The sequence below is a fragment of the Seriola aureovittata genome, chromosome 7, assembly GCF_021018895.1.
Source record: "Seriola aureovittata isolate HTS-2021-v1 ecotype China chromosome 7, ASM2101889v1, whole genome shotgun sequence".
NCBI lineage: Eukaryota > Metazoa > Chordata > Actinopteri > Carangiformes > Carangidae > Seriola > Seriola aureovittata.
In genome coordinates this window covers 23,450,754-23,477,457 of record NC_079370.1, presented here as the reverse complement: position 1 = coordinate 23,477,457, position 26,704 = coordinate 23,450,754, and the positions used below count along the sequence as shown (strand labels likewise).

Below are 26,704 nucleotides of genomic sequence, written 5' to 3'. Positions count from 1 at the left end.
TAACATTGGGGTCACAGTCACTCTGTCAGTGATGCGTCAGTCAGAAGGTGAACTAAACTGTTTTCTGCTCTGTCATACACTGATGTAGCTGCTTAAAATGTTTCCAATCAATCCTCTGACAACAGAACTGTTTACAAGTTAATATATTTAGATTTTGATCAGCTTTTATTATTTTTGTGTGTGTGTGTGTGTGTGTGTGTGTGTGTGTGTGTGTGTGTGTGTGTGTGTGTGTGTGTGTGTGTGTGTGTGTGTGTCGGTGTTTCCCCCCTGAATGTCATAGGATGTTAAATCATGTTTTTATGTCAGGACAAAGTAAATATTTCACATCATCACCATTTCCACCTTTCAGCATTTCACTGCTTTCTCTGTATTTGGGGAAAAACTACATCCATGCACGCACACACACACACACACACACACAGTGTGCAACACAGTATGTTAAAATGCTGTGTACATACTCAACCTAACAACATGCAGTATTCATGCACAGCAACTACTACACAAGGACTTGTACACACACATACAAATGGTAGAAGTGCTGGTGTTGCAATGAGACACATGTACACACACACACACACACACACACACACACACACGCAGTACATACATTCCTTATGTATATTGAACTCTCAAAACTCATCTTTTTGTGTGTCATAAACACATGCATAAACTGGTGTTCAACCATAGACAGCCATGAACACGCATGCACACACAGACATCAAGAGACAAACAAATACAGACATCTAGAAACAAACTGTCCACGGTCTCACAATCATACAAACACACACACTCGTTATGTGTACATGTACTCATTAGCTACAGAAATCAGGGCTACGCTGGTGGAGTGTATTTAAAGGAGATTGCAGGCATGCAGTTATTGGACTTGGCCTAATTGATAAACCCATTAGTAACACTTGTTCAGATAACATGGGAGGAATCTCAGTCTGCTCACAGTCGCTCCAAATGGGTTCACTTAGGCTTAGAGTGCAGCACATTAAGAGAAGATTACAGAGCGATGTGGAGCGTCTAACCAGTCCACGCCTCGCTGCTGTGAGATTAATAGAGACAAACTAAGGACAGAGATGGCGGGAACATTGGACTCTGACACTGCACAGGGTGGGGACACTGTATATGTGTGTAGCTGAACAGCGGTGAGTGTTTCTATGTGTTTCTATGTGCGCTCATCTCACGTGTTTTTGCGCCATCATGACGCAGTGGGTGATTGGCCTTCTCATGTGAATATGTGTATTTGCCTATGTGTGTGTGTGTGTGTGTGTGTTTGCTTCTGCTGTGTGTGTGTGTGTGTGTGTGTGTGTGTGTTTGCCTCTGTGTGGGTGGATCTGTGCTGCTCTGTAAATATAACCACATGTGTGTCAGTTTCTCTGCCTTTTAACTAAAGCAGCGCTGTGGCTGAGCAGAAGATCTTAATGCGAAGTGTCCAAGCAGAAGATGTGCTGCCTGGGATGAGACATTGGGGTTTAAACTGCTGCCTGTCTTGTATCAACACATTATACCCTGCTGACTAACAAGCTCGACTGTTAGTGATATCTCCTTCAGCTACTGTTGAAAGAAGAAGAAAAGACGAAGAAAATTGAACATGCTGAGCTTCAGTAAAGCAAGCATCAGAATGAATCTCAATCTCTTCTGGCTGCAAATATGTTCACCAAGCTGATGATAGTTAATTTTTTGGCTGCTCATGTTTTAAATTGGACCTTTTCAAGCCAATGAATTACAAATATTTAACGTTTCTTGCGTTTTGTTGTTGATCATTTTTTAGCCATGGTGTGCACGGCTGTAGGGATGGTAATGTTGGTCGGTCCATACTGTATCCGTGATAAGTAATAGACCAGTGGGGTAAGGATATGGAGAAAGGCATGTAAAAGTAATACACACACACACACACACACACACACACACACACACACACACATATGTATATATATATATATATATATATGTATATAAAAAAGCAGCTATATGTCATAATATGAAATAAAATAAAATAAATTCCAAATGTCACATTAAAGTGATCTTGTGATAGTTTTATTAGTTTTGATGAATCTACTACTTTCAGCATTAGCAAACATACAGAATATTGTGGTAAAAAGACTGATGCGGTTTGTGCTTCCTACAGAATTATCATTTTTAAAGGTTGTTTACAAAATACAAATGTCGAGTACGATGCTTCTAAACGATCGGGAGCTGTCAGTGTTATCCTGCGGGTCCTGATCTCTCTCTCTCTTTCTTCACCCCTCCATCTTTCTGTCCCCTCGATTGCCCATCTCTCACGCTCTCTCCCCTGAGCTGGACACTTTGTCCTTGCGCTCCCTGTCTCCTCCTCCTCCTCCTCATCCTCCTCCTCCTCCTCCTCTCTGCCTGGGCCCAGTGTGAGTGATAAATTATTCGTGGGCCATGCTCTGAGGGCCCAGGGCTGCTCATTCCTGCACACAGAGGACTAGCATTGATCCAGCCTGTGGTTCAACTTAATTGGAAACCCAGTTACACCAGCCACAGACATACCCCGACACACACAAACACAGCACACACACACACACACACACACACACACACACACACACGCGCGCGCACACACACACACACAAACGCGCACCTCCAGCCGTGCAATCCATATGTGTATGGGTGCATGGATGTTACAAACGGCAACATAATTAAATAACGCACACACACGGACACACACAATCCCCATATGCATTCATGCATTAAAGTGTTACAGAATTAACATCTGCCCAAGTATCAGCTGCACTGTGTATGTTTTATGATTTAGCATTGCACACATACAAAGTGCAGTACATAATACAGCTCTGTGCACACACGTTTCCTGAACACGGACACACAGCTACTGTATACACATACAAACACACACGCGCACACACACACACTCACACACACACACACACACACACACACACACTCTCCAACATTAAAACTCCAACAAGTGAATGATCTGACACACAAGGACCAGTAGATAGACACAAACCATCACACACACACGCGCACACACACACACACACACACACGCACACACACACACACACTCACACACACACACACACACACACACACACACACACACACACACACACACACACACACACACACACACACACACACACTTTATAGTCACTAAGCCTGCATTCTAAGCAGCACTAAAGAGGAGTAACAGTCCACAGTGGAGCAATATGGAGGCCCTGGGTTATCGATTGGACTGAGACACTGACTATCATACAGCTAATAGATTACATCAGACACATCGGAGCAGCCCAGTCAATGAGGCCTGATCCTATTAACTGGGGATTTGTAAACAGTTGTGTGCTCAGTGTGACGGCTGCTGTGCTGCTTTGTGAGCCTTGGCGAGGGCTGTGAGGGTCTGGAGGAGGCTCATGTGTTGTTGCACTGTGCCCCTGCAGCCCAGATGTGTGCATGCGTGTTCATGCTGGACAACATGCTTTAATTTTATCATTGTGACAGTGGTGTCAGTTATCTCTTCTGTTCCTAGCATTGCTGTTTGTCCTTCAGAAGAAGCCACAGAGTGAGGTAATCCATGACAGGAAACACAATTCCTTCACTAGGCTTTGTAAAAATGTTATGGTTTAGTCTTACTTTATCGTGCATGAGTTGAGTGTTTGTTGTATGTCAGTGTTGCATTACTTTAGGCTTAGCTTACTGTAATGACCACAGGAGGAAATCAGTCCAACATTCTTGCAGAAACATTTCAGTTTAAGGGCCTAAATAATTGCCCTGTTAGCGACTGAGCTAGCTTGAGAGCTTGGGAATGGAGAGCAATTCTGTCTGGTGTGTTCCTGGCTAGTAGTTTGCCAACAAGCCCTGGAAGTCGTCACTGTGCCACCAAGCTTTCACCCCCACCTATGTAGCAAAAACACATGGAGGAAATCAGCTGTGCCACTTTATGGTTTGACCAGGGCCTCTGTCCTTCTTTTAATTAATAAGGGTTAGTGTACAGTTGCCATGAAGGGAGAAATTACCTATAGAGATCAAAACCATGTTTCGTACCGGGCTGTAAACATGTGTAATTCTGCTGTAAAGTTGGGACATTTTATGGGATGCGGGAGTCTATGGGGATTGACTCGCTTTTTTGGCACCTTGATGTTGGCTTCATTTTTCAACGCCTTGAGGTAGCCACTTGGTTATTATTGTAGCCTTTGTATTGAAGAGTGTAGTAAAACTCATCCTACATGGTTGGAGATGCTCTCCATCTCCTGGGTTTGCACATGTTGACAAAGCTAATTTTCAATGCATAGTAGAATAAAAAAGTGAAGTAACTTGACAAAAAATCCCTCCATCATTTTGCTATATTGTATAATTCAAGAAATTTTTTACACCTATATCTCTTGATTAAAGGCTACTTAGTGTTTGAGGACAGCAGATGATACCACAGAATTTGTATTCTAAAACACTGACAAAAGGATTATATTAAATATAGTCATATGTAGCATGTCAAAAATAATTAGGGACATTATTAGATAGATGCTGACAACAGGAATTCTTCAACTTGAGCAACATACTAAATTCCACAAATAGTGGTTCTGTTCTGTCTTGCAGCCAAACCAAAACTAACAGGAGGAGAAAACACATGCTCTGGCATTGACAAAGAGCTAGTGCAGAGAAAAATAAGTGCCACCTCTATGTGAAAGAAACCTCACGCGTTAACAGCTCAGTCCATCTTAAGTCCATTATAGCATAAGCAATACTTCTGTTTAACCAGCACTATGGTAGATGCTGGTTGTGGGGTTTGCAGATAAATTTTGTGGCCTAAACCTATTCACGTCCTTCCAGGGGCTGTGCGGCAAAGAAGAGTGAAAACACTGAGAGACAGAGAGAGAGAGAGAGAGGGAGAGAAAGAGAGAGAGAGACAGAGAGAAAGAGAGAGAGAGCAATAGCAGCAAACTGGGTTCTCAGCCAACAGTGTGTTTTTAAGAGCAAAATGACTTTTCCAAAATAAATAGATCTGTGTCGCGGACTGCTAGGAGAGAGAAAAGCCCTCAGTTCAATAATTAATTCCCGAGTCGAGGGTTTTGGAGAGCCGCTGATTGGGCTGATTTTTTTTTTATTCTGTTATGATACAAAGGAGGCCGTTTGAAGTAATTTGTCCCAGAGAGAGCAGCTTGGAATACCATACATGCTTTGATTTAGCAAAGCAAATTTAATTTTGTTTGCTTTATGCAAACCAGCCGGGGCCGCGGGGCTTTCTCTGATTCCACCAGAGGGGTGATGGTAGTGGTGGTGCTGATGATGGAGGTGGGGGAGTGCACACAACAGAATCACACTCTGCTGCCGCTAATATATAATACAGAGCGCACACTCATACACACAGACACATGCAGTGAGCAGCAACAGTTCAAAAGTACAAAGCCTATCCCCTCCCTGCACACAAACACACTCCAATCCCTTTGAAATCAAAGCTTAAAATAATTGTTTGTGTGTTGTGTTTTGTTTCATTCTATCTGTCTATTATTAGTGTTACTGGTATTATGCCTATCATGTTGTTTTAGCTGCCTGCTCTCGCTGCTTGCCGGGGTTTTGTTTTATGCTGCTAATGAAAGCTTCTCTCCTCACTTTTGTTCTGCTTCGTTTTTTCCAATACGTGAATGGAATACATCTGTTTATATCTTTGCCTGATATTTCCTGAGATGTCTAACACCCAACAGCATAATAATGAAGAGGCCACTTGTGATTTTTTTTATTTATTTTTTTTATCAAGGGCTTTGCTTCACATCTTTGTGCAGATATTTGCCATACAGTAAAACTATAAAGATATACCTCAAGGTGGTTGAACAGGGATACTTGATGTATCACAGTTATGTCATTAGTCATAGGGGAAATGAGGTTTGACAGAGTAGTACACCTTTAATTATCTTTGTTTCTCCTGTATTGAGGGAAACAAGGGTCCACGTACAGATGTTGAGGCAGACAGTGGAGGCATTTCTCGTCAGAAACAGAATAAAAAAAAAAGCAGTTCAGAATGGGTGGCCAAGCGGTTTTCTTAGACTCCATTCAAGTCATTTTCTTAGGGAACAATAATGAGTGGATAAAGCAGAAAAACCCAATTTCCTTTATGCTTTTTATATCCCGAAAAAGCCCTCGTTGACGACCCTTTGGTCTTTTGTTACAGAAAACTGAGCTAATATCCTCCAGCTCTCGGCGCAGTTTAAAGGTCTTAATTGGATTCCATTAGTATATTGCTTGACATGACACTTGAGTCCGCTCTATTAGAATTCCCCTGCCTGGGATTAAAAAGAAGACTTTTTCTACATTCGACTCTCTAGGCTCTTTTGTAAAAGTCTCAAATATTCTTTGTTGGATTCACAGTTTTTTAGTGACACCATTATTAAAACCTTAAGCTTGACTTTAAACATGTGCTTTTATGTCTAGAGGACTCACTGTAAAAAGGTATGGCAGTGTCTCGTAGCAGCAGTTTATGTATCAATAAACCCTAACATTAGTACGGCATAAGCCACACATGTGTGGCTAGTAGAATGTGTTGTAGGCCCCCATAAAAGAGTCCTCCAGCCTCTTTCTACCAAAGACAAGAGGTTGTGTTGAGCTCCCTGCAGGTTTCTTTTCAGCGTATCACACAGAGTTGAAGTGTTTCCTCTGTGGTTTCACTTGGTGTAGAACACGGGCCGAAGGAAGGATGCGTTTGATGATATTCTGTTTCATGTCTCTTGCCCAAGTCCTGAGCTGACGTGGAGGGACGTTCAGCATCTGATCGCCAAGACAGCGAAGATCCCCGACCCCGAAGAGCCTGGGTGGATCATCAATGCAGCAGGATACCATGTTCACCATAGGTACTGTGACACATCCAAGCCCTTTCTACCAGCTTTTTAAATTAGGCTTACATGTAAACAGATCAATCAATCAATTTACACACCATCAGTTCCGTTCAGCAAAGTGGACAACTGTGCTTGTTTGAAAACCTTGATTACTTGTCGCTGCCCAAGCAGCTGCAAATGATGTGTGTTGTGTCTCTTTAAAGCAATAATTCCACATTTTGGTAAATATGGTTTCTCAATCTAGATGAGGAGGTTGAATGCCTGGTTACTGTAAGACCTTTCATTGTGAGCTTTACTGGGCTACCAGCAAAGCCTTCATTACTGCTCTCATCCAAGAAATAGTCAATCAGACTGTCTGTTCCCCCTGTTTACAGTCTTTGTGCAAAGCTAAGCTAAACTAAGCTATGCTAAGCTAACCGGCAGCTGACTGTAGCCGTATATTCAGAGTACATGATATCAGAGTGGCTTGGCAAGAAAACAAGTGTACTCCCTTTGATGTCAATTTAGTTATTCAGGTAGGGAAGAGGATATAGTGCCCACTATTGTATTGTAAATTATGTTTTATACTGGTTATTATACTTTTGTAAATAATAATAATTTCATTTGACTTAAAGTAAAAACAGCAAAAAAGTTACTTTGAGTAAAGGTTTCTTGCTACACCTCATCATGTTTAGCTGCTTTTTTACTACTACTACTATTGTTTAGGTGATAATAATAATAATGATATTAATAAGCTTTTAATTAGGCATCACCATTGTTGTATGGTGCATGCCGTACTATAGGTGTGGACATAAAATATTTTCTTCATCATTTGTTTATCTGTGTAACATGTTTATGCTATTTTCTCCATATGGGAAGATCTATGATTGGATGTTTAGCTGTCCACAGTGCACATGGGGATACAGTGGTTGTGGTTATGAAATGTATGATTACAGTAATTATCCCAATACGATCTCTAACTGGGATAATTTCAGGTGAATTAAATAGCCTTTTTAAACCACTTTAAGGCTCCTGGACCACAGTGTTTAAGCCACTATAACACAAAACTGTCAAACTACTTCCTTTTAAATGAATATTTTTACAGTAAAATAAACTCAAATTAAGTGAGAGTAATGGATCTGTGTGCTCAAAGCTGGAGGAATCAGGTGTTATGTGTTACAGTTTCCTCAGGTAAACAGTCTGTGATGATCAGGCATCTTCCACCTGTTCACTACTGTCATTTCCACGTGCACACACCACTTTTAGTCGCGCGCACACACACCTACACATTCTCCTCATATAAAGTGCTTCAGCCACAAAAAGCAGCAGTCTGTTTTATGACAGTTGAGACAGGTGATCTTGTCCAGGGAGGAGTGTCATTGTAATCCTCTAATGTTATTATCACACCCACAGCATGTCTGAGTGTCTGTACCTGCTCTGATTTATACAGACAGAGGCTGGAGGAAATGGAGCTTCTCGCTCTCACTGTATGAAGCATGAATCAGAGGGAGAGAGAGGGAGGGAGAGAGGGAGCCCTGTGCTCCTCCAGACATCGTATAGACGCTTTTACAATGCTTTTACAACGCTTTTACAATGTCAGCCGGGCGATGACATATTGGTAATCAGTCATAGCGTTTGTGATGTTTTACCTCTGCTCTCTGTCTCACTCAAAAATTTCGTCCTGCCATCCTGGCTCTGACTCTCTGTCCTCACGTCTCTTTGTAGTTTCTTTTTTTCCTGTCCTTCCTCTCCCCTTCCTTTTCCCGCTATTTTCTCACTATCACTGCCTCTCGTTGCCTTCCTATTCCTCTCTTCCATCCCCTCTTTCGCAGCATGCCGTGTCATAAAATAGATTGTAATTACTGTGTTGCTGTGAGAAGAATGGATTAATTAAAATATAATGATGCCGATCACACCAGCGGGCGTCTGTTGAAATCTGTCCATTTAGGGGCTGTGGCAGAGGACTTGTAATGCCCTGATCATACTGCAGCGGCCACGCTAATTATGAAGAATGGTTTATTGCATGGGCGAGGACGGGTGGACCAGCCAGTGCAATGAGCACAGGGTCACTTACCATCAATGAGGTTGTTACAATACATTAAAGATTAGATATGATATCAGTAATGAGAGGATCCATGTTTAAGAAAATTGAAGATAACGCTGAATGCTTAGGTTGAGGTTAGTGAAGAAGAGGTCCGGAGAACATGACGGCACCTCACTTAGCTTTCCCTGGAGTCTAAACAAAGACAGATGCAAGAGTTTAAGTCTGTTGGTGTATATACTGTTGCCTGTTATCTGCTAGTTTGTGGTTTGAGTCATCAGAAGATCCTCAGATAGTTTCTGGAAATAAAATGTACCTTGTTCTACACCCTGTTGCTAGTAGGCACAAAGTCGAGTTTAACGTCTTGTTTTGTGTTGGGCCATTACTTTGAAAGGTCCGCTGGCACACGGAGTGATAAATGTGAGGTTTCTGGCAGTTTGTTTGGAAGAAAAATACAAAATGAAACAGCAAAGTGAGCAGTGATTACCAAACAACACATAGTGCTGATAACTTTTTTTTGACTGAAATGAGCACTTAGTAAAAATGGAGTCAGAGTGAAAGCAAAATTGTAACTTTTTCAAAACAGTAACAAAGTATTCTGATTCTATTTTACTTACTCAAGTAAAAGAAAGACGACAGAGAAAAATACTCCATGACGAGGAAATGTCCTGCATTCGAAATCTAAACTTATTAAAACAGCAAACAACAAACAACAACATGCCATTAAAGTTTCAGTTATAGAAGTAAAGAAGTAAAAGTGCTCATTATGCACAATGTTCTTGTTACTTCAGGTTTAACCTATAACAATGTCTGTATGTTGTTTTATAAACCAAACAATGTTTTCTATGTTAAGTATTGATCTGTAACGTAACTAGTAGCTGCGGCGGAGTAGAAGTATTAAATGTAAATACTTAGTAGTTAATTACAGTACTTGAGTAAATCTACTTACTTTATTATCACTGAATTGGCTTTATTCTACGTTTACTGAAAACAAAATACAATTACCTCCGACAAAACAGTGGGAAACAACAGAACACAGTAACACAGTGTACAGGAGTTTTTACAAAGTGAACAGTTGGACAGGCTGAAGCTACAGATTATTACATCAGCCCTTATTACAACACACCGTTTGGCAGAAAAAGAAATAATAGACAGAAGTTAGAATATTGTTCTTTCCTCTCAGGTCAAAGAATGTTTTTCTTATAATCCCGTGAATACACCACAACCGACAATGTGTTAGTCCATCTCTCAATACGATGTCTGTGACACTCATTGGTTCTTACTGGGGACACAAGTAACAGCTGGGCAGCGTAGTTTTCAACAAACTCAAACAGGGTAAATAGTTGGGGACTATTTTCAGCTGCGGAGGATTAATGCAGGATGGTGTACTGTTTGTGGGATTGACTCTAAATAACCTATATTGTAGTTAGTCATTAAAAGTTACAGTCTGTTTTTAAATGAGAGGAATCAATGGAGATGTTGAGTATAACTGTAAAAGTTTGACAGGGTGAGTGTGCGGATTGAGGACAGATGGTTGCAGTGAAAGCAGCGACTGCGTGGCTTTGTAAAAGCTGGAGGAAAAATAGCTGCCTTATAGATGCTGGACGAGTTTGCATTGATGTGTGTGTGTGTGTATATGTGTGTGTGTTTGGGGATTTAAAGGGTTGTTGGGTGGTTGGAAGGGGTCACCCGCATCATAGAGTTCCCATCTGTTTGACCTCCATATAGACCGGGAGCTTTAGAAAACTCTGATGTTGGGGAGCGACCCCGCCCTCAGCTCCCACCGCCGTAACGATAATAAACATGTCAGCCGCCACACGCCAGCGCAATCTGCAATCAGATTTACTGTGCATGAAATATGGTGGTGCTTTTATTGGTCCAAAGACTTGTCACTCATAATTTATAGGTTGTTGCCAGGCCGGCTGTGATGTCAGCGAGCTCCCAGCACCCTCAGGAGAATCAGAAGTGAGAGAGAGTGAAATCGATAGGGGTGAGGAGTGTGGTGGTTGGGTGGGTGGGGGATAAAGATATAAGAGGACAGAAAATTTGTGTGTGTGAGGGAGAGGAGAGAGAAAGGGAACGAGGGAGAAAAGGTATTAGAGATGGGTGAAAAGAGGGAAAAAAAATAACACGCATCCATCCTGTTCCTCTCTGTGGTGAGTTTATCAGGTTGAGGGAGTGAAAGTGTCAGTTTTTTTCCAGGTCCTGTACAAATGTCTCTCCTCTCCTCTCCTCCTCTCCTCTCCTCTCCTCTCCTCTCCTCTCCTGCGGCATTGCTCGGCATCCTTTGAACACTGACACCTATTGATCACATGGTTGGCAGAGGAAAAAAAAAATTAATCTGTGATTCACATCTCCACTTGAAGCCTCTCTGACCCAGAAATAGAAAGTGGAGAGTCTGGTGTTAGCGGCTTTACACCAGAGGGATGATGTACGGAGAAGAAGCAGAACGTCCAAACAGGCTTAATTTCATTTAATCTCTTCTGATAGCATAGGTGAAACTACAGTAATTATCCTGTGGGAGATTTAGATAGAAAATAACAGCGGTGGAAAAGATCAAAGAAACGCTGCCCTCGCTGCAAAGACAAAGTGAATATCAAGGAGAATGCATGAGTGGTGAAATGATATCTTAAAAAAAAAAAAGAAACTGGTATGGCATTAAAAAACGAGATAAGATTCAATCCCTCTTTTGAAAAATGATACCCAGTTCACAGAGAACTATTAGAATGTTTACATTTGCGGCATTTTGTTCCATATCAAAATAATTAATTGCCTCCATTTTCAAATTAAAAGTACATTACAACACAATTAAGGATGCAAATGAGTCTGGGCCTGTCGCGAGGAGCCAGGAAAAGTGAAAGAGTGACTGTGTTGATGTATGAGGGTTTGCGTGTTTTTTTGTGTATTAGGTGTGTCGCAATGGATCATTGTGCACAAGTGTGTGTGTGTGTGTGTGTGTTTGGAGACAAAAAAATGCATTTTGCTGCCGTTATTGAAGAGGAAGACTCAGTGTTGAAATTACATCAGCATAGGGAAATAAATCAGAGCTCTGCAGTAATAAACAACAGAGTAATTAGGTCATTTTCCCTCAGTAACTGATCGACCAGAGGAGCAGATACTATGCTATTCCTATTGTGTTAAAGGCTTCTGTCATGGGGGTTAAAAAAAATCACCCAACACAAACACAACACACTCGTACATACACATATTTCTCTATCTGTGCCTCCCTTCCAGAGGCTCTGACCTCCAACAAGCCTGTTCCATGAAAGATGTCTACATCGCCGTAGAAACCGGGGACAGTAAAACATAATTTTGTCATAACCTTCCCTCTTTGGAGGGAAAACAGATATAAAAGTATATAGCCTGTGGTTTACTGCGAGTTCCCCTCACCCAGCCTGGCAGCAGCACGCAGGGCTGATGGATGCCGGGCGTCGGCCGACTTTTAATTGCTCGTAAATTTTTGATCCAGGGAAACCGCCACGTTCTCCTTGTCCCCCCAGCGACATGGGTGACGGAGCTGCTCAGGAGGGGGTGAAAGCGCCTCAGTGAGAGGATACAGAAAGACACACTAACACACTTATACAGATACAGAACCACATCATCAGGTGCTCCATAGTATATGTGCGCTTTACTATAGGGGATTTGTGTGTGAATTAAAGTCTTTTAGCATATATCAGTCTGGTCCTGTCAGTGTGATCCACTCCTGGAGTGATGGATGTTCCTCTCTGAGGAAAAACTCCATACATCACCAAAAAGAAATAACATCTATCATGACGTGATCTTGTTTTATCTAAATAACATTAGATATTTTTTCATTTAATTTGCCAGTGATATTTATATTTATAAAATGTATAAATTGCGTCTGAGAAATTACATTTGCACATGTTTTTTTTTTTTTATCCTTATAGAAACTAAAGCGCTGTGAGCCCACTTTGTACTCTATCCATTCACCCTGACCACCTCCCCATGAGTTCTGTGTAGTACAGGAAGTACAGTACAGCTGAAAAACAAAAACATTCCCAGTGACCATACTCCTTTTAGAAATTATGTTTTTCTATCAACCATATTCTTGGCAAAAAAAATTTGTTGTATATGAATGTAATTTCTGGAAGACAGAGTTTGTGCACATTTTCATGTGAAGATGCTGAAGGTCGTCAGATGCTGAAGGTTGTCACGACACAAGTTAAGGTGTGCTGAGTCTGAGCACAAATCGAAGGTTACTGGGATACAATGAAATACAAGGTCAGTGTAAAGACACAGATCCAGGTAGATACTATATGTGCAGGGAAACAGAAACCATTGATTCTAAATTTCAACTACAGCAAACAACCTGTTAAGACTGACAACAACATGGTGCTAAAAATCACAGCCCCCTCATTCATTTCAATGCTTTGGCACAGCAGACGACATCACTAAGATGGTTCCGTCAAAAAAACTCAGGCCCGGTGCGGCCAACCAGATATTGTAAATGTGCAAGGAGATCTTGTAGAAATGAAGCAGAGGATAAAATGCTGGTTTCTGAATCCTGTCTCATGCTATCCAGTGTTTTGGTGTCTAATAAGCCTTAACTGTAATGGATGTAGTATTCAAATTGGATTTCCCAGCTCATATTTCATCTTCGGCCCATAACATGCACCTTGCGTTTTGAGTCTGAAGCCCCTAATCTGGAACCTGTATGACTCAAAAAGGCAGCATTAAACCAGTGAGGAGAACAACAGATTCAAATGGCGTTTATATTAAGTTCTGAAATCAGACTGAGAACACACACTGCTGAAACGCTACAGAGATTAAATTTTCATTTGAAATTCATGATTAAAATTTTGCTTGTGTACAGTCTAAGCTCAAGTCATTCATTTATTAATCGATTAGTCATCAGCTTCATTTTTGAAGCACAAATTCTTCTTTCCCAATGTGAGGATTTGCTTTGTAAGTCCTTTATGTTAATAAAGTTGGACTGTTGGTCAGACAAAAGCGTGACATCTAACAGGGCAACACTGTCGCTCTTAGTGCACTGTGACCCCTGAAGCAGCGCTAACATGCTGGTGTCGTATCAGCCTTGAAGAAAGCAGAGTGGTTGACCTCCATGGTGTTTCTGTAAAGGGCATATAGTAGGGACTGTGAAGCTATAGATAGGCCTTTAATTTTTAAAACGCGAGGTATCATCAAAGGAAAAAAACTTTGTACTCCTTTACTCCATTACTCCTGTAGAAACTCACGGCACAAATTGTCCATGTCAAGCGCTGCCTGTGGCTGCAGGAATGAGAGAACCTCTGTCTAACAGGCTGAAGAACTGAGGTCCAGTCATCTGCATTTGCATATACAGCTCTCGTTTTCTTCTTTCACTGTAGAACAGTCCTTTAAATGCCTGTGCTGTGTTGACAGTAATGGAGCTAAGATTGAAAAATGGGGTTTAAAAACTGTCTCTGAAGACTTGTGACTGTTGCCAAGCCTAACAGATGCTCATCTGATCAATTTCTTACCCTGTTTGTCTTCCTCCCGAGATGAAAGTAAGAGGAGATAAATATAGGTTTATCCCTACATTTGCTTGTTCATTGCAGTAAGGTCTGACATCCTGCCGAGGATTTTGATTATTTCCTTCTTCTGTGTCAGACCAGCCTCAGATCTCTATCACTGTTTTTTTCCCCTTTTTTTGTGTCTTCCTTTTTTTCCTCTGCTTTATTCTCTCCCCCTACCCCGCTGTTTGTGTTGTTCCAGTCTCATTTGGTGGTTTTCGACTCACCAGGATTGGCCTGTTGTGATCTCTTCCCTCCTCACATCGATCTGGCCTCCCGTTTTCCCCCGTGGCGGCCAAATCAAGACTCACAGTGATCACCCACAGGTCACGCTCAGGACCAGAGGTCAGAGGTCAAAGGGAGCTGGCCAGCGGCCTCTCCACACCTTTACATGTGCGATTGTTTGTGTGTGTTAGTGGGGACATTTGGAGGAGGTGCTCATCAGACAACTTGTTCACAAACACGCCTACACATATGGCTTATACAAAATCAAACACACTTGTAACATGAGGAAATTAAGATACAAAAAAAATATTTTTTATTATAAAACTATGTAATACATTATTCATATGTATAACAGATAATGTGCATCAGAACTTTTTGCAGTAAAATTAGTTTTTTTCACCTTAACTGACACGATTTGCCAAAAACATTAAAAAACTTTGTCTCAGTCATTTCTCAGTCTAATGCAGATAAATTTGATAAAATATCATGTTTTATATTTAGCGTTTCCCAAATTGTCCCAAATTGTGAGTGACCACAAAGCCCACTAGCGAGTAGTGCAAATGTGTTCATCAATCAACTCATATGTAAATTCAAACATTATTAGACCTATATGAATTGGCTGTTTTGCAGTGTTAGTGGACTTACAGCAATATAGCCGACCTCACATAACTACGCCAGTTTACATTTAAGTTTTACGATTTCATAAAAAATGATCAGCGCGGGGCGTCGTGTAGCGTAGTGGTCTAAGCAGGCGCCCCATGTGTAGAGGCTACAGTCCTCGCTGCAGTTGGCCCCGGTTCGAATCCCGCATCGGACGGCCTTTCGCTGCATGTCATTCCCCCTCTCTGGCTCCCCATTTCCTGTCTCTCTCCACTATACTATCAAATAAGGGCATTAAAAGCCCAAAAAAATATACTTTAAAAAAAAATGATCAGCGTAACATTTCAATTGAAATGTGTATAAAGCTAACGGTTAGCCTGCCCTGGGATTGAGCTAAACTTCACCAGTTATCAGCCTATTAACACGGGCAACGGACAGGATCATGGACCGGTGGTCAATTTAAAGAAAATCAAATGAAACCTCTGACATAACCGACACAACAGGCAAGTGTTAAGTATTACTAGTAATGTTGTCACCACGACTGAGACATGTAGTGCGTTTGATAACATCTGGCCAGGGTTCATACATGTGTGATAATTTTGATGCTATATAAATAGCACCACCTCTTGCTGCGCAGTGTGTGAGGTGCAGGGGTTGTCGATAATTAAAACTCTGTCCCAGCTGACATTCTTTCATTCAAGCTTGCAACAATACTATTGTAGTAGTAGGCCCTATTAGTCTTGGGGATGTTTGGGGAGTTAGGTGGTCTTTTTAAATGCTTAAGTCTGAAAAAGTTAGAAACTTGCAGACATCACACCGTATAAAGTCTTTGCAGTAAAGGCAGGATCTTTGCTCTTGTGATTATCTTGCACCTACACTTTAGCACATCTCTGACTGGTTTTATAACATCACGTACAGTGCTGAAGGTCTGCCACAGTTGAAAGTAAAGGAGAGGCTTTCTTCTTTTTATCATAGACACTTAAAAAAAAAAAAAAAACTTTATTCTTATCTGTATGTCCTCCCACTGCCTGCACATCCAACCGTTTTTCTTTTTTTTGTTACACAGTATGGCCCAGTGAGCAAGGCCATTCATAACCATCTGTTGTATTGGCCTGATCCACATTTGCTATAAAACACATAAATACAGATAATTTTGTGAAATAAACAGATACAGATAGTAATTAAACATTACACCCCTACTATTTAAATAAAATTGTAGTTTGGCTTGAAGAGACAAAGCAAAGCTACAGTAGCTGACCAGTCAAAGGAAAGAGCATCCAACAAACAGGTGATCTCTGAGAAGAGCAATGCAAAAAGTGACTAGTACTGAAGAGGAAATGGAAAATTTATTTTCTTGCCACGGTAAAGATTGAATGCTTTCATGATGACAGTCGGAGTCATGTGGATCCATCATCCCTGATATCACTTCTGCAGTGTGTCACAGTCTAACTAAATAACTACCACACAGTCTTGCTGCAGACTGACCGACACACAGACGCAGAGCTCACTTCCAGTGGGCACAAAGGGAGAGAGATGGGTGAGCCTGATCAACCCCAGTAGTGTCAACCCAATTACTCATTCTCTTAAAGGGCTATTAAAACATAATTGCCCAGCGATTTACATCCAAGTTAACGTAGCCCCGAGATAATTTATTATTTTCCATAAGCCCTTTCTTTTGTGTGCCGACTGAAAGAGTGCGGGGGGAGAGAGAGAGGTAGGCTGTAATTTCCTGAGTCATGAAGAAAGGCATGTTGGCAGTCCAGTGTAATTGTTTAAACCCCACTCTCAGACACCTTCCAGTCACCCCCTTTTAATCCTCGTTATCGCTCTCATTAGTGCGGGGTCAGGGGTCATCCGGCTCCCCCTAGAAACACAAACACAGCGCTGGGGAGAGGAAGGGATGGATGATGGGCTGGATGAGGGGACTGGAGGGTTGGGGCTGGGATGGAGACGAGGATTTCCACTTCAGCACTAGCCGGCCTGTGTTTGCTCTATTTACCTTTTTATTTGTGGAATAAAGTGACTTTATTGTATTGTATTGTTTTAGGATGATAAATCTTTATTGTTTAAATTTACTGCACGTTTTAAGTATGAAACTGGGGGTAACAGAGTCATGGAGGAATGCTTTACTATCGGTGGCAAATTACAGTTTGAGCCAATCCTGTGGCAGCAAACACTTTTCAAACATAGACAAGAATCATATACATGATAAGTGATTTTACATTGACAAATTTTGTGAGTAGAAAATATATAAACAGAGATAAGGTGCGTTAAATGTCAGATAACGTTTGATTAGTAGTTCATATCAAACAAACCGGTAAAAAAAATATAAATATGTAATAATAAAAATATGTTTTTGTAGTGATAGTTGGATGCATAGCTGCATCTCTTCTTCTACTTTTGAGGTGTAAGTTAGAGTGTAAGTTCTCAAACTCAGTATTTAAAAGTGTTGTGGTTGTTCTGGTTTTTTTCTGTTTGTTGAAAGTAGACGATCAGTCGGGCCTCCTCGTAGCCTGGTGGTTAAGACGCACACGGTGTAATCACAACATCCAAGGTTCGATTCAGACTGAGACCTTTGTTGTGTGTAATCCTCTTCTTTCACTCCTTATTTACTCTCACTGTCAATTGAGGCTAAAGTGCCAAAAAAAGCACAAAAAAAAACACAGCTTATCAGTTAAATATAATCCATAGTTGGGACACCTGAGAGACACCACAGCCTGGCAGTGTGTGTCCCAACAAATATGTTCCCCAATATTCAGCCTCTCTACAACCTGAGCATTTCCTTAATTTCAAGACAAGTTGTCCAACCATATGACCATATCGGTCGTTGGTCCCTACCCTCTATACAACTCATAGGAATTATATAGAGGGTAGTTTGCTGTGGTCAGAGGCTGTCCATTGTATTAAAGTTTTAAAGTCCAATGTTTTGTCGACCCATCGATTCACCCCAACCTCCACCAAACACTCACTTTGTTGCTCTATCACAGCGCTCACTGTTTACTTGTCTTTAATTCTTTAGTTTGGGTTTCAGTCGTCTTCAGAGTGGACTGAGCTGCGCTCGATTTGAGGTTTAAATTAAACATAGACCAGCGCATGATATAGGATTTGGGGCAGAGGGCCAAGCTTGAATCACATTGAGTATCTGCTGTTCCAAATTCTCTTTTTCTGTTCCGTATCTCTTTGAAGGGGTGTTCATGTCATTTTGCTCAAAATTTGACCACAGGACCTTTTTGTGCAGTCCGTGTTGACTTGTCCTAAACAGCCTATGTACCAACTGCACAGACGTTAGCTGTGTGCTAGCCAAGAACAGATACATCAACCATGTATATGGGCATGAGTCTGTATCTGTGTTTGTGTTGCATCTCAGCCTCTTGCTAATCTCAGATCTCACCAGGATCTCCAGTTCTTTCTGTCATTTTTCACCAGTTCACGTTTCTTTCGTCTTGTCTCTGTACGTTTATGAAGAAGTTTCATAAAGTCCTGGGATGAGATGAATATTTGCTCATAGTGAAACATTTTCAACATGTGGTACAGTGTGTTCAAATCAGTTCTCACTGTCCTCGGCAAAATTTGCATTTACTTACTTTCTTTCCATTGTGTTTGTGTGCGATCAAGCAGCCCCAAAAAATCTGCCTCGCATTCTATCTGAACACACTTTTACTTATTACATTTTGCACATTTTTGCATTGAACAGTATGTCCCTCCTTTTCCCCCTATGACAGGTTACCGTTTTCTCATTTTCTGTGAATTCAAGACTAAATACAAAATGTAAAAAAATATACCAAACAAATTCAAACCATAAAAAACAATAGGCGCACACCACTGCTTATCAGTAAAGGCTCTTATTCTCTGCTGTTCATTGTTTCTTCTTTTTCATTCTCTCCCTCCCTCTCTCCTTCTCTGATCCTGCTCACCTCTGATCTGTCTGCAGGAATCACAACCTTGTTTCCCTCCAGTGTCCCTCTCTAATTGAAGCTAATAAAGATCTATTAAAGTCATTAAGGGTTTTTCTTAAACAAGGCATGCTTACTAAATGCATTAGCAGGTTCTCTTTCTTCATATAAACTATATGTCTCCCTCTCTCTCCCCTTGTTTTGCACGCACAGGGGCCTGTTGGGGCCTGTGGGCGACAGGATATTTACAGGGTCACATCAATGAACAGTACTGCTGGCTGTTGTTGGAGCTGACATTTAACTGTTACATCTGAGGACAATACCAGTGTATTTGCATTAATTCTGCCAATGGGTGGCTGACATTCAGTAGGTTTCAAGTGATAATCACAGACACTTACAGATAATGATGAACTCCATCTCAACAGCTATTGGATGAATTACCATGAAGTTTTATACATTCAGAAGACAAATTCTACAGACGGTGATCTCTGACCTTTTATCTAGAACCATCATCAGGTCAGAAATTTCATTTGTCCAACACTTTAGTTTATGACCAGATTCCTGCAAAACCGACGTTCCCATCAGCGTCTCGTATTCTTTGTGTTTAATCAAAAAATGTAACGAGCTAACACACTAAGGGCCCTATCTTACACCCGGCGCAAAGCCTTACCAAGTGTCATTGCTAGTTCCGGACCAACACGGTTGTCATTTTCCCATCCGGCGCCCACGGTGTTTAAATAGTAAATACACATGGGCACATGTTGGTCTTAAAATGAGCAATCTGCCAAGACATGGCTCGCTGATTGGTTTATTGCATGTTCCTCCCAAAACTCTCCCATGATTAATTAAGAGTACTAAGTGCAACCCATTTGAACCATGCACCTGGCGCAGCGACCATTTCTTCCGCTGTTAAAATAGCAAAAGCGATATGGACACGCCCTAGATGTATTCGCGCCATGTGCTTTAGACCGTGCACTTTGGACTGTTGAAATAGAGCCCAAAGATTGTAAACATGGCAAAAATTACACCTGTAAAACACCAACATATTAGTATTGTCACTGCACCTGTGTCAGCATGCTGGCATTAGTACAGCCTCGTTAGTACATGTCAGTAAAGCCTCACAGAGCTGCTCTCTCTCTGCTCTTTTTAGCCACAAAGCAGAGTGGCTCTTAAGATGGCAATATTCAGCTATTGAATACATCGCCTTGAATTAAAATAGTTCTCAGATAATGAGGCTTACTGATGTTGTTGATCCCCCTGACTTTTCCTTTAGTGCCAAGAAAGTTGAACAACTGTTTATTAACAACTGTTGAATGGATTGTCAACTTTGGTGTTTCCCTGATTTTTCATTTAACGCTATTGTCATGTCAAAATACTTGGCCTATCTAACAGTTTGCTCCTCTTCACAGACATCAGCCTTTCAGAATTGCCAGCGTGGCTGTCGACTCTTACGGGCCCGGTTTTTATTGCAACAGCACAAGCAGCTCTCAGTTTGTGTATTTTCCTGACCTTGAAACTCGCTTTGCCCCTCTGCATAGTACAGCGGCATTTTTACCGCGTCACTAATCACCCTTCCACCTCATAGCCGTCGAGAACACAGTATCAGAAAAGCTGCAGTCAGAGTGTTACTGCACTACTGTATCACCAGAGCTCTGTTCCTACTCCAAACTGAACAGAAAACAGGCGATGTGAGAGAGTGATAAGAGAGATGAAGGAGAAGGAGAAGTGACCCATTCACAGGACAGCAGGGAGCCTGATGGTGCTACACTGAGCTGACAGGACTGTCAACACACTTAATACAGCTGACTGTGTGTGTGCGTGTGCGTGTGTGTGTGCGTGTGTGTGTGTGTGTGTGTGTGTGTGTGTGAGAGAATATACCGTATATGAGTATCTCAGTGTGTCACATGTCTTCTGTGTGTGAGAATACGATGTGTATGTAACTGAGAGTATATCTGTGCAGTATGTGTGAGACCTGGGTCTCCACACCAGAAAGTAGGACCAGTCCTAGCCTGGTCAGATGCGTACACGAACTGATGAAGCCTCTTGGATGAGAGGTGAAACGTCTTCACAGACAAATAACCTAGTCCAGTTGTTTTCGATTTAAAAAAAACTCCTTTAGGATACTATGACCTGGACAAATGAGAATATACACAGGCTATGTGTGAGACCGTGCATGTAGACTGTGTGTGGGACTGTGCTTGTGTGTCATAGACCACGTGTGAATATATGTGTTTGAGTTCAAGTGAGAGAGAGTGAGTGTGTGGAGGAGACTAAAGCTAAATTAAATCTTGCCACATCTCACTTGTATGTATGTGTGTGTGTGTGTGTATGTGTGTGGTTTGTGGTGTGTGTGGAATGTGGAATGTGTTTCATTAGTTGTGCGGCTTCATGTGCCCGTCTGCAGCTTCAGTGCAGTATAGCAGCCGGTCTGGTGCAGGGACAAGGCGGGAAGCTCCCGATCACTCAGCCCGGGCTCTGCCTCCCTCTCCATATGGCCACAGAATTCCTCCGCTGCCTCCCCAGGCCGCCCGCCAGTGTGAAAAGCAATTGTGTGGAATGTGTAGGAATTAAGTATCCCATCATTCAGCGCAGACATGCAATTAAAGAGCTGCAGCCGTCACTCGCAGTAGACATCATGTGAGTCATGTTTCTATAACTCAGCACAGCGGACGCCTGCCTTTTTTCTTTTTTTTTTTTGTTCTTAAGAGGGAAACAAAAAAAAATGGCAGGCACACACTTAAGAGGCTCACACACTTCCTGTTTCCCATTTGCTGTACAAACTCATTTACACAGACAGTCACAAGCATAAACATTAAATCTTACTACAATATTTGTATGTGCGCGTTGAAAGAGTTATTGGTTGCTATAATAATTCCTCCTGTCCACACTGGCCCTGATATGATCTCTTCTTGAGATCAGTGACTATGTCGGAAATCAGATCTCGTTCTGTGATGAGGGAGAATTTACACTAAACGGTGCCAAGTTGGTGCCAAAATTCAGAAAACATGATGGTACTTGTTTTTCTACGGTAACTTAGATACTGAAGGTACCGTGGATGGTCATAGGGACTGGAGATATGATAGGACACGCCTACAAGTGTTGTAGGCTAATGAATGGAGAAAACACCTCAAACTTGTCTAAGCAGCGTGTGTGTGTGTGTGTGTGTGTGTGTGTTGCTTTATTCTTTTCAGACTGGGTTCACTCCGCACAAGCTTCAGCTCATCTGTTTGGCTAAATCCACATAACTACATTTTCATTTTCAAAAAACAGTGTTATAAAACAAACACAAACCGCGTCCAGACGACTGTTTTAGCTTCGTGTCAGAAATAATAATCTCTGTCCACACTATCGCACCCGAAAACTCATATCACATGACCATTGATGTACACCGGGCATGCATATAACAGGAAACAGGAAGCAGATTGTTTACTGCAGTCAGGTCAGTAACGCTTGTAATTCGTTATCCGTGTTGCGTTCACTACGGCAATGCTGACAGATAAGACCCAATCAGGGAGCGGCCACGGGTGTCTATGTCATTGTTTCAAAAGGTGTACGTTTCTGCCCGTCCACACTACAACAGCACCCTGGAGTTTTCAAACTAAAATGGGGTCAGCAGTGTTTCCAAAAGTCTCCATTTTAGGGGCCGAAAAACTCCAGAGTAGTGTGGACGACAGGTGTAAACGGAGCAAAAGTGATGCGTTAAAACTAAAACACAGAAGTGTGGGTGTAGCTTTGGTCAAACAGCTTTTGGAACCCCCTCCCACACACCTTTTTTAACGCCAAAATTCAGTCCATTAAGCTCTGGAACTTTCTGAAACCAACAATCTGCCATTCACACCCACTAAACATAAATTTTTTCGGCCCGCCTTCTAGTGTGGCCTTAGAAGATTTCCCATGTGGTCAGACAACACATTGTATATGCAAATCACTTTTTTTGTGGCATAACCTGACCCTCATTTTTGTTAACTCCTTTATTCGGCTGCTCTCAAAACAACCATGATTCAGAAACATGGGTGCACTGAGTTGTGGCTGGTTTGTGGTCAGAATGAAACACAAACACAGTAAATAAGATGATCCCTGATTCATCCTCATTTCATAACATCCATTTCCCCCTGTTATGTTGTGGGATGCGCGGTGACCCTTGTTTGGCATCTGACGGATGAAGCCCAGTCGATGTCTGTTCTGATTTTTCATTTTCAGACATTTCTTTATGAGCTCTTTGACGGTGGAGAATTTCATAAATTGCCCACAAGCACAGCATCATATTCTCATTTGAGACACCGTATTACAGAGTATTACAGTGTTGAAAAATGACAGGTCAGCGCAACTGTTACTCAGACTGGGGAAAAAAAACTTTATTCTTGAAAAGTTGCCCAGTTGATTCGTCTAACACAAACTGCTGAAGCCTCTCACATCGGTATCTTTACACAGAGCAGGGGCTGGATTTTGTCTTCTGTCTCTGACACTGCAGTCTGTAGGAAGGGATCATTTCAAGGCCACCATGGAAAAGAGGAAAAATTAAAGCCACCAATAATCCTTTCATTGTACACATGGGCATGCGAGTATTACAATAAGACTTCAAAAATCTGAACCCATCCTCTAAAGTGATATTTTAATTATTTGACGCGGGGTCGTGTGAGGAACTTATACATCAGTGTATTACCTGCAGTAGATCCGGATCAGCACGCTCCCAGTCTAGAGAATCAGTCAGGAGTACCAGCACAGAAGCTGCTATGTGCTACTTAAAAAATGCCCACAGAAAAAAAGCTCAGTTACAGTGTACCTAAGCTCAGCTCTTTCTGACTCAAACAGCTGATCTGCGGCGTAATACAGTACAGTGTGCGCCGTAGAAGCGGCTGCTCAATTGATATTTGGTGTGGCTAAAAACATGTTTTTGTGGCTGGGCCCATCCACAGCAGCACATCGCTCAGCTTCTGCTCTAATGTTGTGTCAAAGTTTGTTCCCTCCTCAGATAGTAATTCCCCTAACGTTAACGTGTGACCTCATCTAACCCTAAACACAGAGGTGGAGACGCTACAGGAAAGTAGGGACAGCTGTAATGGGAGGGAAACACTATTTGACAGGGGAACAAACTTCGACACAACACCGGTACTCCCAGCTACTTCTCCAAACTGAGAAGGCGCTGATCAGAATCTACTGCAGGCAATACGCTGACTGTGTATAAGTAACTCACACAACCCCGCATGAAATTATCCCCGTAATGCACATACGCACCTCGGCATGCAGATGAATATAAACGAGTGTAGAAGCTGTACATTAAGAGACAAGAGGAGGCAATTATAAAAATGTTGGCATTCAAAGAGAATGAAGGTCATTCAGATCACATAATAATGATGATGATGTGGGTGAATGTCTGGTACTGTACTTATTCTACATTGTCACTGAGTACACAGTAAAGTTTGAATTGATTTGTGATCAGTCTCTTGATAAGTGATACATTGATATATGGTGTATATTACTAAGTTACGAGTGTTTTATATTGGATGTGTCTTGCCTGTCAGAAAAACACATTGTAATGCTTTAGTTTAACTTCTGTGGCTGAGCAGTAGCTCCACTGAGATTTAGAGTCATTTTACCAAGTGGCCAAAAGAGAAACATCACAAGAAGCGAAAGTGCAGTAAAAAGGTAAATGATGGATTGAATCCAAAATAAAAATATACTGCATGAGTACCTACTGAGGCCCTGAATGACCTAATACAGGAAAATAAATTGAACTGTGAATAAATTCTCAATGCTCCAACTACCCAATTTTTGTGCAGTGTTATGGAAATCATATTGAAATACCACTACAGTGTTTACACAAAGAAGAAGCGTAGTGCTTGTCTCTGTAGGGTTTCCTCTAGTTTGTTTCTATCTCTTCTGATAGCTCATATCAGAGTGTTCACACAGCTAAGCTTCAGTGGGCTACAGTGTAAATATCCCAGACCTATTATTAATCCAACTAAATGTTCCTAGCCATTGTCAAGCCACTAAGTACAAAATGGTGAATTGCAGACACGAAGAGAGATAATTGCCACTCACACTGGAAATTTGGCAAGCGCCTTCCCCATGAGACCCGGATGAAATGGTGCTTCAACCCCCGAAACTGTCATTCTTAATGAAATGGTAATTACAAACCCAGCGGAACAGCTGAGGGGCCTGCCGGGGCCCACGGAGCCCAACTACCAGAATAAACCTGCTACAACAACCTGCAGAGAAGAGGGAGAGAAGGGAGGGAGGAGGGAGGCTGGAAGGAGGAGGTAGCAGGTGGAGGAAGGGGAGAGAAAGACGATATAAAGCAGGAGAGTGGTTCAGGTAGGCACTAACACCAGGAATCTGAGATTTATTTCAATTGTGAAATGTAATACACACTCCAGGTTGGAGTGTGCTGTACACTGGGACCCTCATCAATAACGCTGGCTGTGTGGAAGGCAGGAGGGGAGGTTGGTTAAAAGCGCCCACACAGCCTGGGTAATTGATTGCTTTGTAAGCGAACGTGTCTTTAACCTTTGGGAGGTCAGACCCAGTCGGACACCATCAGTCCTGCCTGGGGTTGAACCGCTTCCAGCCGTTTGTCTTCCGCTGCTCCCTCGTCTCAGGACCGATTTGTCAAGCATGAGATGTTTTGGGTGTTTAGATTACAGGCGAGATGGGAAAACAAAGGCAAAATGCCACCCCAAACAAAAGGCCCGAGCCTGGATCTCCCACTGATCTGCTGGCCGGGCAGGAGGCCAGCTACCTGGGGTGCTGAAACTGAAAGAAGGGAGAGGGGGGGGGGGGGGGGGGGGGGGCTTTGCTGAAACAGAGCCACAATGAAGCCCCCCGAAACACAGCCACTGTGGAAGTTGAACTGGAGCCAGAATGGAGGCTGAACAGGAGCCAGCGTGAGAATTGAACGACAGCCAGGACGGTGACATGAGATAGAGCCGGAATAGCGCCTTGAGACGCAGCCAAAATGGCAGCCAGAGACTCTGGGGATAGGAGGAAGCTTGGGGCGGCTAACTGTTTTCTTCACGGCAATACTCCTCATCACTGGAGGTTTTAAAGTGTCCCTTTGACACCCTCCCAGGTACTTAGGCCTGTCTGTCTGTCAGGCTGTTAGAGAGTGACTAAAGATGATTTATCTGTTAGATTATCAGGGCCCGTAGCTACGCCGTCACTCATATGATGCCCTGGAGAGACAGGGCAGAAACAGACAACACCTTCTAGGACCAACACTCTGACACCTTTATTTGTTATAGAGAAGGAGCCATTTATATCTGACCTGCACCTTTTAACACGTTGACAGGAGAAAGTCAAACTCCATCCCGTATGGGTAGATTATAGGTGTGGTTTTATTTTCAGATGTGATATTTCACCACCATAAGGCAAAAGCAGCTTGTTCTTGCATGTTTGTGTCAATGTGTTTTTGTAATGTATGAACACGTTGGTGTGTGCACATGCAAGAGTATGTGTGTGTGTGTGTGTGTGTGTGTTTGTGTCAAAGCACAAGGTGCTGTGTGTGCCTGCCAGTTCCATCTGCTGTTCTGTTTACCATAGACGTGATGTACCTGCCACTTCCCTCCTCAGCTGAGGTGTGTGTGTGTGTGTGTGTGTTGTGTGTGTGTGTGTGTGTGTGTGTGTGTGTGTGTGTGTTGTAGT

General features: G+C 42.2%; 1 protein-coding gene across 1 annotated transcript in view; it reads left to right on the top strand.

The window, feature by feature from the left end:
* LOC130172123 (proprotein convertase subtilisin/kexin type 4-like) overlaps positions 1-26,704 on the top strand; it is a 177,801-nt gene that overhangs the window by 114,510 nt on the left and 36,587 nt on the right. The window contains exon 13 of the mRNA XM_056380558.1: positions 6,714-6,827. Coding sequence (XP_056236533.1) covers positions 6,714-6,827 — 114 coding nt within the window. The remainder of the gene's footprint in view (positions 1-6,713; positions 6,828-26,704) is intronic.